Genomic DNA, 16,309 nt, shown 5'->3' with positions numbered 1-16,309 from the left:
CGAGTTCGCTCATTTTTTTAGGCTGACTGTTGTGTTTCATTAGCGTTTACAGTTTCACTCGAGATAACGCAGTTTTCCTAGTATTTTTGAATGCAGCTCCTGCTATATCATGCCCTTCATATGCGTCTTAACATAAGTGAAACTTAACAGCCGAGATCCGCCAGAAAGACTTTAAATAAGTGTTAAAACAGATATTAAGCTCATAAGCGGAAGTGTAAAAACACCTACAAAGGTGGATGAATCGAAATTGATGCGTAATTGTTCCTAAATCTCCTAGCCTTACCTCGTATAACAGCCCCGCCGCGGTGGTCTATAGCGGCCAAGGTACTCGGCTGCTGAGCCGCAGGTTGCGGGATCGAATCCCAGCTGCGGCGGCTGCATTTCTGATGGAGGCGGAAATCTCGTAAGCCCGTGTGCTCAGATTTGGGTGCGCGTTAAAGAACCCCAGGTGGTCGAAATTTCTGGAGCCCTCCACTGCGGCGTCCCTCATAGTTATAGCGTGGTTTTGGGACGTTAAACCCAACATATCAATCAATCAATTACCTCGTATAACAGCCCGACGTGTTGCTATCGCAATGATTGGCTCGGCCTTGTGCCGAAACTGTGACTTTTTATCTAACGATGGCTGATTGATAAGCCTTTATTTTTTTTCTCGTTCGTATATATGTTAACGCAGGCAGCGAAGCGGCTTCAGTCGTAGGAGCGTCGATCGCGGACGTAGAGTCTCTGATATCGATGCCCAAGGGATGCGGAGAGCAGACCATGATGATCATGGCACCGGCACTATACGCTTACAAGTATCTCAAGATCAAAAACATGCTCAACGAATCCGACAGAGGGGACGCTCTGAAATATCTGCTCGAAGGTAAGCCGTTCCACCAGTTGGCAATCCGATAATCAGGACTTTCTTTTTTTTAAACTACCCGGTTCTTGGCCAGTTCAAGGGTGTACTAATCAGCGTCAAATAAAACTCGATCAGCGGCAAGCCTTCGTGATGGTGTATTGCGTGCCGTCCAGTTATCACCGTTGATAGGCGCGCGCGGATACTATTCGGCAGCTGTGGCAATATATGCGCGCCTGTTCGCGGTGATAGCTGGACGGAACCCACTATACCGTCGCGAAGGCTTGTTACTGTTCGAGTTTCATTTGACGCTGATTATTACTCAACGCTACTATGCACCGGGTCAGAAACATGCGTCCCGCGGGCCTCTCGCTAACCCCTATTGAAACGATCCGTATGCGATGTCCAATAATTCCGTATGTTTCCGTAAGAATCTTACGGAAACGTACGGAATATATGGAAACATATGTATTCATACGGAAACATACGGAATTATTGGACATCGCATACGGATCGTTTCAATAGGGACGTGCCGACCCGCACGTGATTGTATTCATCGCGTAATTCAATATGCTTTAACAGCCAAGCCGCTTAGGGTATCGGTAACTTTAGCTCTATCGTCTGCGCGCGCGTGGTGCTGAATGTGCTGTGTTTATCTCTCTTCCCTCTCTCCTCTCTATCTTTCATCTCTCCCATCCCCCTCCAATGCGCAGGGTAGCAAACCGGCAGCCTATAGACTGGTTAAACTGCCTGCCGTTCTTTTTGTCCTATTTTCCCTTAGCTCTATCGTCGAGAAAAATAGAGAAATTCAAAGGGAATAAGCACATGAAACAGAGAAACACCTAGAAAAATAGAAAAAAAAACAGATAGGAAAAGGGGATAGAAAAAAGACAGATCGAGGTAGTAAGAGAAAGGAGAAAGATCAACAAAAACAGAAAAAAATATATGGACAGAAACGTGGAAAAACAGATGAACAGCAATAAAAAGAAACAAAAACAAATCCGAAGAAACAAAAAATAACTAGCGAGAAAAATAAAAAAGAGGGTCAAGGAGAGAGACAGAGACAGAACAAAAAAGAAGCAATATAGATAGAAAAGAAAGAAAAAGAAAGATAGAAAGAGCAGGAGTGAGAAAGAAATAAAGAGATAAAGAAATAAAAAGTCATTCTGGAGGTCCGTATCACTATGCTCGGAACCTGACTTTAATTTCTCTTCAGAAATGACCCATATATGAAATACAAAAAAAAAACTTTCTCCCCCCCCCCCCGCCCCCCCTATGGCCATTCCAACCTAGTTCGTCACCGGGGCCCTTACGGGGAGATTAAATTTTGTTAGTGTGGCCCGCTAGCTTAGCTGAAATTGACACCCCTGCCACAAACAATTGTCATTGCTCTTTCACGTGTGAACTCTCGAAACCAGTGCAGTGAATAATGAACGCACGTTGAATCTACACGTATATTCTGGTGTGAAAACACCGTAGCCAAATCAATTCTTCGTCGTAGTGGCGCAGCCTATCACTTCGTTTAATGCCACGTGTTTATTCAATGACCTACTGCGAAACCAATAAGTATGGGGTGTGAAAGGCTGTTCAACTAACGGCATTCTTCTCTATGTGTGTCTCTCTCTCTTGTGTTAGCCTTCCTTTGCGCTTGTTCCTAAGGTGTGTAGATATGTTCCTAAGGTGTGTAGAAATGATCGTATACCTGTGTAGTCCAGAAAGCAGATTATATTAGGTTCATGAATGTGCTCTGCTTTGTCTTCCGCTTTAGAAAACATTTCAGGAGCATAAAGGCAGCAACTTAGTAATTATAGCGTATTTTGCCACATCGTGTTTCCTGAAATCTATTCCGCGCAGGATACGGGCGAGAGCTGAAATTTCGAAACGAAGACGGATCGTTCGCCGCTTTTGAGAAGAGGCCAGGGAACGTATGGTTAGTCCACTACATCCATGATCAATTCTTCGCTTACGAGTCATACACAGACGTGACCCCTTAGGATGCATTGGTCTCGGCAGGCTGACCGCATTCGTGCTCAAAGTGTTCTGCGAGGCCCGAAACGTCATCGACGTAAGCCCTGACGTCATCGAAAAAGGATTATCGTGGCTGTCGGCTCAGCAGAAACCCGATGGCAGCTTTCGGGAGCTGAATCCCATTTTACATCGAGAAATGCTGGTAGGTATTTCAATGTACCGCGCAGTGTATCTCAACCCCGCGTATAGCGTTGCTTGTTTGTGCAATATGTATGTCCATATGCACGGAAATCGGCAGTAGATGCTTCGTATGTATGAATATGGATAGTGCTATAGTGTGGCTCGCTTTGCGGTATGTGTGCAACAGATGAACATTACTATTTTTGGATGTTAGTCTTCTTGGTAAGTCGTGAATACTCTCTTTGTAGATAATTATGCTCTCTTCAGAGAGTCATGGGAGGTGGGACTTCACGAAAAATCCGAGTTAGCTCCACCCTTAGGGAAAGCTGTTCGAACTGAGGAGCACTGATTTCACCCGTTTCCCGTGTGCTTATATTTTGTTTGTCTGCACTTTTCTGTTTATTTTCTTGTGAATATTTCATTTGTTTTGAGAATATCTATTTCCTTGGCTACGGTCTCCTTTCAATGGAGTTAGTTGAGCGTGGTGCGTCAAACTCCGAGCGCTGTAATTTCGCCTACGCCTTTCCCTTCCGTACACCCGTTTCTTAACTCGCGATACCCAAATTAAGTTGAAAGCACTAGGTTAATTATTTTTCCACCGTGTTGTATTAAGCCGACCCATGGCTATTCTCTTTGTTTCATTGTTGCGTAGGGAAGCATTCATGGAGCAATGGCGATGACTGCGTTTGTCCTGCTCTCCTTTCAAGAATGTGCGGCTGCGTCACCTATTGTGCCTCAGGTGAGCTACGCTTATACTGTGCATGGACACAGTCATGAGAGAAAAACGCAGGCCGCACAGTCACAAAAAAAGCTAGAAGAGCGGCGTTCCAGAGCATTTTCTAAACACTTATTGGGTATCTGCTGCGAGCACACTTGCTTGCATGATGCCCACAACGGCAATAATAATAAAAGTTTTAGGGAAGTAGACCGGCATTCACTATACTATTTTTTGCCATTCTTCTGAGAAGCGTGGTATCCTGCTTAACTGTTGCGAAGAATTTCGTGCCAATTGTTAGTGCAGTGGCTGACGACGATGAGGAATTATGCCTGAAGTGGGAATGTGCCACAATTAACAACTGAACAAAAAACAAGCTTTTGTAATGAGTTGGAGCATTGGACAACCCACTCGTTACGCTATTTAGCTTGTGCGACGATTGTTTGACTTTTCCTCTGTCTTAAAACGCTTTATAAGTCGTATTAACGCGACTGCTTTTCCGACATCAAGCCTGCTTAAGGCAAGTTTGCCATCAAGTCCCAAACACCATCGTGGCTACGTGGTATTTGGAGTATTGTGACGCTGCGCTTCTAAAAGTAGCTATGTTGCAAATTGATCTAGCCAAGGCTTTCGACATGGTTCCACACAATATACTCTTCATGCTAGCTGAGTACGTTGGTCTTGGTGCGATCATATGTAAAGGTATTAGATTGGCATACAAAAGTTCAACCACAAATTTAATTGTAAATGAAGAACTCTCACAGCGCATACAAGTACTTTCCTCCGTGCGCCAGGGGTGTCCTTTAAGTCCTTTGCTTTTCGCTCTATTTTTGGAGCCACTGTGTCAGAAAGTTATTCACAACACAGGGATTAATGGTTTCAGGTTGCAGTCATGTGAAGTGCGTGTTTTGGCATACGCCCACGATATTGCCTTTTTTGCTGTTGATAGAGAGAGTGTCACTTCGTTATTAAAAATCACTCAAAGGTTTTGTGACACGAGTGGAAGTTTAATGAACAAAGAGCATTAGTTTATGGCATGGTAATTGGGACCTCACGCCCAGTTCCTTTGGAAATATTCAGTGGCTCACGACACCTAGTCGTTACCTAGGGGTACCATTGGACAGGTATCAAGACAGTGAAGCATTTTGCCTTGGAAAGGCTGAAGAACTGCGCGCGACCGCCGAAGGATGGGGCGGTCGTGGCTTATGAATTTTCTCTCGGTCAACTGTATACAACGTATTTCTGGCTGCTAAAAATATGTACCTTTTGCAAGTACTTAGTTGTACGCGTAATAGCATTCACAAAGTCCACAGGATATTCGCCACGTTCATATGGAGTTCTACGTAGGAGAGAACATCTAGAACGAACTTGTTTCGGCGAGTTAAGCAAGGAGGGCTGTCTCTGTGCGATCTGTTTCTTAACCAAGTAACATCACGTTTCCTGCTCATTAGAGACCAGAGAGACTCTTTTTTACGTTCTTTATTTCAAACAACGCTGTTACACCACATGCCTGACTTCTTTGTATCTTCATACAGGCGAGAACGACACACCTTGTCACCGCTCTTGCGCGAAGTTGTGTTCTCATATCGTTTCTTAAGGGCGAGGTTTTCGATAGATTACCTAACTAATGTGAAAAGAAAGCACCTTATGAAAGACCTAATACAGAATGTTTTTCCTGTGCCCCTGTACCGTTCAAAGTATCAAAAATCATTTGGTCATGACGTACTAAAGCGAGTTAAAAACATGTGTATACCACCCAATGTGAAAACCTTCTTTTTTAAACTTCATACGGGAACCTTGCCAGTAAAAACGTGGCTTGAAGAGAGAGGCATGTATGTACCATGGGGAAGCAGCTGTCTCCTGTGTAACAAACCTGAGACCATTGAACACGTGCTTATTGATTGTAAGAACGCCATTTTCTTTTGGGACATTTTACAGAGGACTTTAAAAAAAAGATTTACCTCTTATACTTCATATGGAATTCGTCTTTTGCCTTGTGATAGTTCTGTGCAAAATTTGGATGTTATATTTTTACTTGGTCTTCATTCGGTTTGGCGTAGTATGCTATCGTACAGACACTGTGATGTGAGAGTTCTATCCGTTAATGAGTGTTTCGTGGAAGCTGTTATAAAAGTGCGAGATGTGTATAAGACTACCGACTGTGTTGAAGATGTAATATCTTTGTTTGACGCATTATCACGCATGAAACACGTGTGATAGCGATTGTCATATTAACTTGACCTGTAGTCAAGAAGGCAATAAAGAAAAAAAAGTGGCTCCGTGGTAGAATACTGGGCTGGCACCCAGCGGACCCAGGTTGAAGCCCCACTGTGTCATCGGTACTAGGTTTATTTGCTAATTTCGCACGATATGGTTACGGACACCAGCGGTGGACAACTACGGCGCTGCGCGAGGCCCGAGTTGTGATCTCAAACAAATTTCGCCGCAAAATTCAAATGGTCTTCATTCGCCGAAGACGAAATCCTCCTGTGGCTTTTGCGACTCTTACGGAAGATGGTGCAGTGATCTTTTTGATCCGGATCAATTATACCTATCACCTCGAGAATTTCCTGCACCTTACGGGGTTTTATGGTGCATTTGGGATTCAACCCCCCTTTTTACCAAACATCACGTTACGTGGATTCAAAGCGACATCATGTTGATGTCACAAATTTTAGTGATCTATGACGTCACCAGAACGATTCCCTGCATCAGCGTCTATGTTCATAGTCGATTTTCGCTTTCGATGGTGAATCCGAAACCTTAAAAAAATCTGGGTTTAGGATTTGGGAAATGTGGTACACTTCAATGAAAACCGTAGAAAACAAATAAACGAACTAGACAAGTTTCTACAATGGAATGTGACTAGAATGTCAAGAATCGCCTGAAACGAGGCCTACTGCTACGCGCATGCACCTATCAATGTTTTGAAACGATATATTCCTCCAGGGGATACACCTAACGATTGCACGTGCTCAGTTCTACATCCGGGAAAAACTGGACGACATCAAAGTTCCGTACGTGGCAGCTCTGATGGCATACGCCCTCAGCTTCTCTCCGGGACCCGACCGGCAAAAGTCAATGGAAACACTGAAAGCCCATCTGCTCGAAGACACAGGTACTCTCCAACACCGACTGCTTACATCATAGAGAATTCCGTTGGTCGTTCCGAAACAGCTATCTATAGCCCCGAACGTGAACTTTCGTCTTGCAGTTGATAATCGTTAGCCTTGTTTAGAGACAAAGTCAAGTGAGGCATAAACGCACAATATACCGGGTGCCCCATAATTATGCTGACGTACGTCATGACGACGTGGATTAATGCATGTTGCGGACGGTTGCTGATTGAGTAATCCACGCGATTCCTTGTGTTCTACATTTATGCTTAATTAGGCAATGTTGAATAACTTCCAATGCTGGGCACAGAGTTCCGTTCAGAAAGTTGCAAATCACTTTGCAAAACGGTCAGTTAGACAGTTGGTAACTTTTTGTCCTTTATGTATTGGTGTTGTTCGGGTTGCTGAGAGTAAAGTAATTAAAAAATAAGCGTAGCGTGCCCATTTGCCTCCCACAATTACAGTGGTCCCTAACGTTTCGTGTGCTGCTTCCATCGCAGTGGTTCACGTCAGTGAAAAGCCGACGCAACGGTTATCACTCATGCTGCCGCAAGCAGCCGTTTCGTCTTTGCACATCCACAACGATAACCGCTGTCTTGTCGCCTTTTGAGCGCCACCTCACGTAGCCGGCGTTCATGGTGGTTTGTAAGTGAGACGAAAGGAAGATTGCAATAATGACGCGCAAGCGGGCATGTCACGTCGTAGGGTTCTGCAGGTACTTTGCGTAAATATGTAGCAAGCGGGGAGAAAAATAATACATGATAGCTATCAGCTTAGAAACTGCCTAACCGGACGCTTTTTTTTATTATTATCTACAACTTTCTAACTGCAATTACTTGCACAACATCGTTAGTTTACGAATGGTTTGATTGATCTTTCATAATTAAGCAGAACGCAAAAAAAAATGTGACTCACGCTACCCAATACTCAGCAATATGGGTTTGACCGTGCGGGCATGAAAGAGAGAGAGCGAAATATAAAGACAGGGAGGTTAACCAGAAGATGGGAAGGGGAAAAAGGGTGTAAAAGAGTGAAGGAGAAGAAGAGTTGGTGACACAAGGGAAAAAGAGGTAGTGACTGGAGCAGTATAGAAAGCAACGTTGCGCGCGAACAGCCGCAGTTTGTCTCCAAGTCGGGCTGCTTGCACGAACCGCAGGAACGCTTTTCAGAGCAGTTCGCCGAGCAGACGGGTTAGGCCAGGGCCACAGGTTTTTTTTCTCTATGTCAGGGGGCGGTTGTCCAACCTGTCCTAGGGCGGCTGAGAGGGTCGCTCTTTTGCAGTTGAAGCGGGTGCAGGCACAAAAAAAAAAAAAAAACGCGCGTTCCGCGGCGGCTTCACTATGACTGCACCAACGCTAAGCTATAGCTTTCAATTTTCAGAGATGAACTCCCTCAGCACGGGTTACGAGGCTACTGGCGTGGACGTGGAAGGCACCAGCTACGCGCTGCTGGCCCATCTCAAGCACAATGACATGGACTCGAGCAAGAAGTTCGTGAACTGGCTTCTACGTCACCGCTCAGCGTCGGGATCTTTCGTATCTACTCAGGTTGGTCGGTTATAACATTAGTTAGTAATCCGGCAGGATATTTGGCGACCCGGACTCGGGTCTTGATTAATTTTTTTTACAATAATCCTAAGTATAGGTTGGCGCCAATGTCTGGATACGGTTATTTTACTTTTCTTGCATAAGAGCTGCCGTCACACAGTAGCGAACAGAAACCTATTACGAAGGCATATAAAAGAACGCTCATGGACACAGTCCATGTATTTGCATGCAAGAACGTGTCCGTAAGATAAAAAGTTAAAAAAGACACAAGTATTCACAAAAACAAAAAGTCCTGACATAACACAAAACGTCGGCCATGTTGTCGTCACAGCTTATACTTAGCCCATTTCAAATTTCTGAAATGCTGTATTCCAACTGAAGCAGATATTTTTTTTACCAGTAAAATTGGCACAGCGAGTAAAATACGAGACGTGGCCAAGAATACTATTAACAATAGTTAAAAAAATGATCAGACTTAGTCTGTGATGTTTCAAAATGCTCTAAATGCAGCACTTGTGCGTGATCAGCAATGCTTGGAAAATTGCTTGTTGGCTGTGGGTCCAAAGGTTTCACCATTGGCAGCGGCCATCGGTCCAAGCCATGTTGTTTCTGCAAAAGTTTTCTTTTTTTTTTTACAGAGAGCAGCAGAATGTTTACAATGTTGGAGAGTTGCTCTGCATCTTCTTCAGCTTCATCACATGAGCATGTTCCTTGTTAGTTTTTTTTTTATTCTATACAGCAAGCTCGTCGTATATTCATGCCCCGTTACATTTGACTTGGAACCAACGTGAATAGAGAATTCGAAAAAATGTCGTATGGAACTTACCGACTTTATAGTTGAGAGCCCAAACAATGGAGTGGAGAAATATAAGACGGAAGAAGGAATCTTTCATTTGTCAATGTCAATATTGTGTGAGGTGGCATTTCATTAGAGATGCCCGCAGGTTAAATTCTGAATGAAATGGTTGGCGTTTTCCTGTTAACGTGAAGTTAACCAGTACGCGGCTTTGCGACCACTTGCGTCTAATGAGACGTATGTAGCAATGATAAAATTTGTGATTTGTCGGTTAGTAGGATCAGAACTGATAAAAATGACCTTCGAGTAAAAAGAGCTTAATGCTCACCGGATCACACATTATCTTGCTCCGTGAGTACTCCTGCTCCCTTAAGTATTCCCCTCACTCAGCACTTTTGTGGCACACGCGGAAAAACAACTAAAAGTGCATAAACTCGGTAGAACATTATGCCACCGTCTACGTTGCATTGTGGTTGCGTGTTTCGACATCTCACGACCAAAGCTTTATTTTCTTTGCGTTTTTATAGTGCACACAATCATAAATGTCTGTACTTGTTTTACCATACAGTCTGTATCAGCGCGAATATGCACAAAGTTTTGTTTTGCAGTGAAACCACGTCCTCACAAGATGTACGGCAGTATCATCATCATCATAATCATCATCCTCTTCATCATCAGCTTGACTACGTCCACTGCAGGACAAAGGCCTCTCCCATGTTCCGCCAGTCAACTCGGTCTTGTGCTTGCTGCTGCCAACTTATACCCACAAACTTCTTAATCTCATCTGCCCACCCTATGTCTCCTCCTAACCCGCTTGCCTTCTCTAGGAATCCAATTGGTTGTCCTTAATGACCAGCGGTTATCCTGTCTACGTGCTACATGCCCGACCCATGTCCATTTCCTCTTCTTGATTTCAACTATGATATCCTTAACCCCGGCTTGTTCCCTAGTCCACTTTGCTCTGCTTGTCTCTTAAGGTTACACCTACCATTTTCATTTCCTTTGCAGGAGTATAACTTCGCTACTTGCTGTGCTTGTTTCGCTGTCTTCCTTTTATGTCGACGCTGTTTTCGGACATGCTCCCATAGGCGTCAACTCACTCGTGCTTGCCCTCTTGTCCCAGGACACCGTCGTTGCACTTCAAGCTCTCTCCGAGTACTCGATACAAGCGTCCACGGCTGCTCCGGACATTACTGGCGTGGTCCTGGCTGATAATACGCCGCAACTTCTCCGCGTTAAAAAGGAGAACGCTGCTCTGTTGCAGGAGTTTCTTGTAAGTGCAAGTTTCATAAATATTAGGTACGAAACACCTTAAGAAAGACGGCGCAATGCCTTTCCGTCCATAAACCGCTGCCCGCGGTGTCCACAGACGTTGCAGACACCGAAACATCTGTGCATAGCATGTCAAAGGGCTGTTAACCGGAACGAACAAAATGATAGGCTGTTGCACCAGAGAAACACCAACATTTAATCACTAATCAATCAAAGTATATAACAGAAAAACTTTACATGAACAAAATATAAGGCCACGATTCATGATCTTAATGCCCACCTCTTCGCCCCATCATCAGAACTCACGTCGTGAATATGCGTAGATTTTTTTGTATTCCACGTTTAAATGAAACTACTGACATCGAGGAATCTGAAAGGTAGTGCCTCGGAAAGTATTAAACTTTTTCATTCCCCTACGTAAAAAAAAAAAACTGATTCTCAGTATTCAGGAACCAGTTTCACAGTGACCTGTGAACACAATCTGACGTAGACTTAAGCCACGCGGGGACAGCTTTCCACTACGTTCCCGCAGCCGCATCTGTCGTTCAATCGAAGTCTTCATAATTTTTATTAGGCTTGAGGCGACTTGCATACGCTTGGTGACGAAAACTTTAAAATCAAGCTGACATATTTTACACTTCTTTGCTGGCTCCGGTGTTTGGAAAGCACTTGTCAGAGAAACTAAAAATGTCTCTTTCGCAAGGCCCATAAATTGTGCTACCATGTTTTTTCTTTAGTTTATGAAAGAACACATCTAATTCGCTCCCAACCAACCAGAATTCGAGCATTGGCTGAAATGTTGTAAAACCACAATAAAACTGTTGCTCACATAAAAAAGTTGTAATAGTTCATGTTAATGGTTGTTATGGATATATACATATCACATTCGAGCCATATTATGTATGAGCGTGATACGAGCGTAAAAATGTGCACCTCGCTGTCGATAGGTGAAATCACAAAATCATCAAAAGTTTCCTCACCTATGAATTGATCGATAATGCTGCTACGAGTTGGCGATGTTGCTTGCCTTGCGCAAACCGAGTAAAAAAGTGCATGCACTAAAAACCAATTCCATTTTTTTACTCAGATTGTCAACGCCCGAGGAAAAATAGTCGTTAACGCCACGGGAACAGGCACAGCAGCGCTAAATGTCAAGCTGCGGTACAACGTCCTGGCTCCACCTCAACAAAACTGCAAGGTGTGCTTTTTTCTATTTTCTCATTGCTTATGGAATGACGTGAGAGCAAAGGTATATACGATTCTCTTCGTAGTTTGAAACAATAAAGACAAACAACTCGTAGTGAATGAAGCCACAACGATGTTTCTAAGCCGCAAGCATGTATGTATAGATTAAACAATTTTATGCACTACATATCCCTCTGTTGGTATCTAAACCACAGCAGCGGCAGTGTTTCTCCCTAAATGTTTCAGTTTCAATCTCCCTATTTATATACTACTCTTAAACACAGCAATCTATTATGAATACGGGTAGAAAAAGAGCGCCAAAAGTATACTGACGATCAAATGGCACAGACCACGACGATGTTTTCCATCCAGACCACTTCCTGTATTTAAGTGCTGTTTGTGTACTCTTAATCATGACCACAAACCAATTCATCGCCGTAAACAGGTTTTTAACTTCTGTCATGACAGTTGAGTAAATGAATGATTGAGCAAGCAACATTGACAGCGAACGAACGGAGTCGCTTGGGGCTTCCTTGAGATGACATGAGCGACAACTTTAGGAGTGACGCTAGGGGGAGGGAGGTGTGGGGGAGAGGGGCTGGAGCCTCCCTTGAAATATCGCCTGTCCTCCCCCATATTCTCCTCCCCAAGAGTAAACATGGTTCAATGAGAGTGCATGAGTTACTGCCGCCTACCACGACAATTTGGACGAACTTTGCTCTTTCTTGCAGTTTTCTGTTTCCGTGACAGCTGTAGTCTATCATGAATTATTCGACCAGGGTCCTGGAGGAATATGCGACCTCGCTACGAGAAGGCTGGGATTGCTGCACTGTCGTAAGATAACGAAACGTCTATCTCGAACATCTCTAACACGTTAAGCGAACCATCGGTTTCACAAAGATTGATTTGGATTTTTTTTTTCGTTAAAGTGTTTCACCTAAATCACATGCGATAATGCACTTTGACGTTTAATGGCCGCACTAATACGTTTCACGATTTTTGCAGCGCTACCAGCGTCCAGACATCGCGTTGGAAGAGCGACAGCCTCGGGTAAGAAAATGTACCGCTTTGCAATCACGTGCACTTCCTATGACCTTCTTCACAACTTTCCCAAGGTGTGATAGGCTAAACTAATTAAGTCCGTTAATTGAAAACCATGCGCCCATTAATACAGTTTTCTAATACGACTAGAAAGCGAAAGCTATCTTTGAATGGCGAAACTATTAAAGCTTGCGGGGAAACGTCCGGCCGTCCGCACAATACCCTCCACGCCGTTGCCTAGCAACAACCATGCCACAGTTTCGCGCACCTGGGTTTAACCTCACCTAGCAGCGCTTGCGTCATGGAGCAGCCGCCGCCATGCCGCGCCCATCGACGGATACAGTTCGTGCAGCCGCCGGCGCGAGCCGAATAGGAGCGACAGAACATGACCTCCGAGATGGCGCCCGCGCAGCGCCGCACGCCTGCGATCCCGGAGGCCATAGACAGAAGGTCCGCGCTGCTACGAGGAGTGCCACAGCCATGTTTGCGCGTGAGTTTGTGGCGCTGGAGTTTGGACATTCTTGTAAGTTTTGTGACAGTCTGTAGTTCGAATCTGCTCTATATTGCATCAGTTAAGAAGAGTGTAGATTTGAGGGCTGATTGATTTGTGGGGTTTAACGTCCCAAAACCACCATATGATTATGAGAGACGCCGTAGTGGAGGGCTCCGGAAATTTTGACCACCTTGGGTTCTTTAACGTGCACCCAAATCTGAGCACACGGGCCTCGACATTTCCGCCTCCATCGGAAATGCTGCCGCCGCAGCCGGGATTTGAACCCGCGACCTGCGGGTCAGCAGCCGAGTACCTTAGCCACTAGACCACCGCGGCGGGGCGTAGATTTGAGGGCTCGCTTTTCTTTGTTAGACACAATATTGACGTGAAATAACAGACAATATTGCCAGAAAAAGTACAGGGGATTGCGTAAGAAGTAATCGTAATGTAGATGCGAAGAAACAAAAGAGGACGAAAAGACAACTTGCCGCCGGTGGGATCCGAACCTGCGACCTTCAATAACGTGTCCGAAGCTCGACCACTGAGCGAAGAGGGCCACTTTAATCCCCTACGATTGGTCATCGTCGCTGTTTCCTTAGGCTTACGCAGCTAGTTTAAACTTCTTTTTTTTTCTAACTTTTCAGTCTGTTTTGTTGATCCGGACCTAATGCTTTCCGCATCCGAAGGGTTCTTGGAATGCCTACATGATCACAGGAATCGGCAGCTTTTTTTACGTCACTTGGTTTTGCTGTACTTCTACGATCAAGCGACGGTGTCGTGCGATGTCGCCTTCGTGTGACGCCACACATTTTGGTGATTTGTGACGTCATGATTTGTGACGTCATGATTCTTTTACACCATGATGTCATTGCATGATGATCATTTTTTGCATCACTCATGTTGACAACGCTCATTCCGACGTTCAGTTTTCGCGATCGATAAGGTGCGTAAAGCTTTCACCCTGATTGATTGATGATTCATTGATTGATAGATATGTGGGGTTTGATGTCCCAAAGCCACCGTATGATTATGAGAGACGCTTTAGTGGAGGGCTCCGGAAATTTCGACCACCTGGGGTTCTTTAACGTGCACCCAAATCTGAGCAAACGGGTTTACGACATTTCCGCCTTCATCGAAAGTGCAGCCGCCGCAGCTGAAGTTCGATCCTGTGACCTGCGGGTCAGCAGCCGAGTACCTTAGCCACTAGACCACCGCGGCGGGGTAAGGCTTTCACCCTAATGACCTCAGCCGTTATTTTTCGACCCCCAACAATGATTGCGCATGTACTAGCCGTTCTCATCTCTACCTATAGCTTGTATTTTTTTCAATTCCTGTGGGCGCAAGAGCTGCGAAGAAACACGGTGTAAGTCGTACTTTTACGTTCGTGGATAGTAAGTTTAGTGTGTACAGAAAAACGATGTCATTAAACACTGATTGATATGTGGGGTTTAACGTCCCAAAACCACCATTTGATTATGAGAGATGCCGTAGTGGAGGGCTCCAGAAATTTTGACCAGCTGGGGTTCTCTAACGTGCATGTCATTAAACACTCCGGTTGGGCTACAATTATTTAGCGTCAAGCTTCTGACATTTTAGTAGATTTCCATTACGCTTCATTAGCATGATGAAGAACACGCAGGACCTCTTTCATTTTTTCAGGACGGCCAGGAAGCAATTCTGACAACCGGCTCAAGTATCAGATAACAGTGTGCACAAGGTAATGGTTCCATTCTTATCCCTTTCGCTATATCTTTCTCACTATTCCTTTATTGTCTTATCTATTTCCTTCCGAGCTGTCCACACGTAGGATGCAAAAAAATTAAAGAGACTCTTTATTCACATGGCACTATTACGCTAAAGTTAGTCTCAGCAAGAACATTACAAGCTCTCTAATGCGAAATTTTAGCAAAACTGTTGGTGCGTTTTTTTTTTGTTCTTTTCGGTGCGATAAACCGGCGCGAACGCTTATGGTTCGACGGTTCAATTTGAAAATACTACGGCGCCATCTTGTAGCCCTATTTTGCACAGCACTCTGCTTTCCCCCTCACCCTGCCGAAATTCATAGTTTCCTATAATTAGAGAAGACTCTGGTGCTGCGATCGCCCAGCCACCACGGGAGTGATGGGTAGTGCCTCAATATGCGTAGTCTCAATGTTTGTGGGCTTCGAACGCAATTGTGGCTTTGTTCATTAAATTGCTGTGTTTTGGTTTCGTTTCGAATAAAAAAAAAAACGCTGTACACTGACGGGCCTCCCCGTCCCTACGTGAGAGCGGCCAGCAATCCTACCCCTATAAAACGTGGGTGGAATCCTTCAGGACCCCAATAAAAGTTTTTCATCCATCCATTCACTACGATGGTTTAGGCACATGTACGAACTCCCAACGCCAGAACGGGCTTCCAGGAGCGGCGCTCTAAAGTCGGAGTTAAGCATTGCGCTAGACATACTACTTCCTTCTAGTTCCACGACAAGCGAGTTCATGCGAAGAGGCAGGAAGGTGGACTTTTGCGTTGTTGTTGTGTGGATTTTTAATGCTGCAAGGGCCAAAATCTGGCCAAAGAGTGCCAAGCAAATGGTCGCATATGAAGTTTCTTCGAATGACCCACTACCAACGTGAAGATAAGATGGCTGTATAGTGGCCTAAAACAACTTGCTGTGAGAAGCGTATCATGCTTGTTCGATAAAAGTGTGTTGTCGGTTCAAGTATACGAGGCAGTATGAAGAATGGGCTGAATGAAAAGAAAGTTGCCAGTTGCTGTGGGCACAAAGGTCTCGCAGAGCTTTCACGCACGAGAGCATGGAAGCGTGTGCTTGTCATAAGTGATATCGCAACGTCGCTCTCACAGGAGAAGCACTTCTATGATCGTCATGGACCAACAATTTGCATGGCAAAAGCATCTTTTAGGAATCTGAGAACACATGCGACGCAGTAGTTCTTTGCCGAGAAATATTGCTGGGTGTAGTGCGATAAGCTTGGTGTAGACTACCGGGAAGTGGTTTTTTTTTTTTTGCGTTGTTTTCAAAGTATTCATTTTTATGGGAGGTGGGATGGGCAAGGAGGTACCAGCGAAAGCAAAGGCTTGGAGAGAGAGAGAGAGTAAAACACTTATTTGCGACTGAGGAAGGAGTGTCGGTAAATGGGCTCCTTATATAGTC

General features: G+C 44.6%; 1 protein-coding gene across 2 annotated transcripts in view; it reads left to right on the top strand.

Annotated features, from left to right (window-relative positions):
• The window catches only part of LOC119164935 (complement C3-like), a 71,573-nt gene that overhangs the window by 45,561 nt on the left and 9,703 nt on the right, over window positions 1-16,309 (top strand). For both annotated transcript variants that reach the window (XM_075873353.1, XM_075873352.1), the window contains 11 exons: window positions 677-865; window positions 2,696-2,771; window positions 2,855-3,011; window positions 3,642-3,728; window positions 6,654-6,822; window positions 8,201-8,367; window positions 10,287-10,436; window positions 11,523-11,633; window positions 12,352-12,454; window positions 12,626-12,670; window positions 14,814-14,871. In XM_075873353.1, the coding sequence (XP_075729468.1) occupies window positions 677-865; window positions 2,696-2,771; window positions 2,855-3,011; window positions 3,642-3,728; window positions 6,654-6,822; window positions 8,201-8,367; window positions 10,287-10,436; window positions 11,523-11,633; window positions 12,352-12,454; window positions 12,626-12,670; window positions 14,814-14,871 (1,312 nt within the window). The remainder of the gene's footprint in view (window positions 1-676; window positions 866-2,695; window positions 2,772-2,854; window positions 3,012-3,641; window positions 3,729-6,653; window positions 6,823-8,200; window positions 8,368-10,286; window positions 10,437-11,522; window positions 11,634-12,351; window positions 12,455-12,625; window positions 12,671-14,813; window positions 14,872-16,309) is intronic.

The sequence above is a fragment of the Rhipicephalus microplus genome, chromosome 9 (genome assembly GCF_043290135.1).
Source record: "Rhipicephalus microplus isolate Deutch F79 chromosome 9, USDA_Rmic, whole genome shotgun sequence".
NCBI lineage: Eukaryota > Metazoa > Arthropoda > Arachnida > Ixodida > Ixodidae > Rhipicephalus > Rhipicephalus microplus.
The sequence above is the reverse complement of the archived record's forward strand: the minus strand, read 5'-3'. Positions and strand labels throughout refer to the sequence as shown.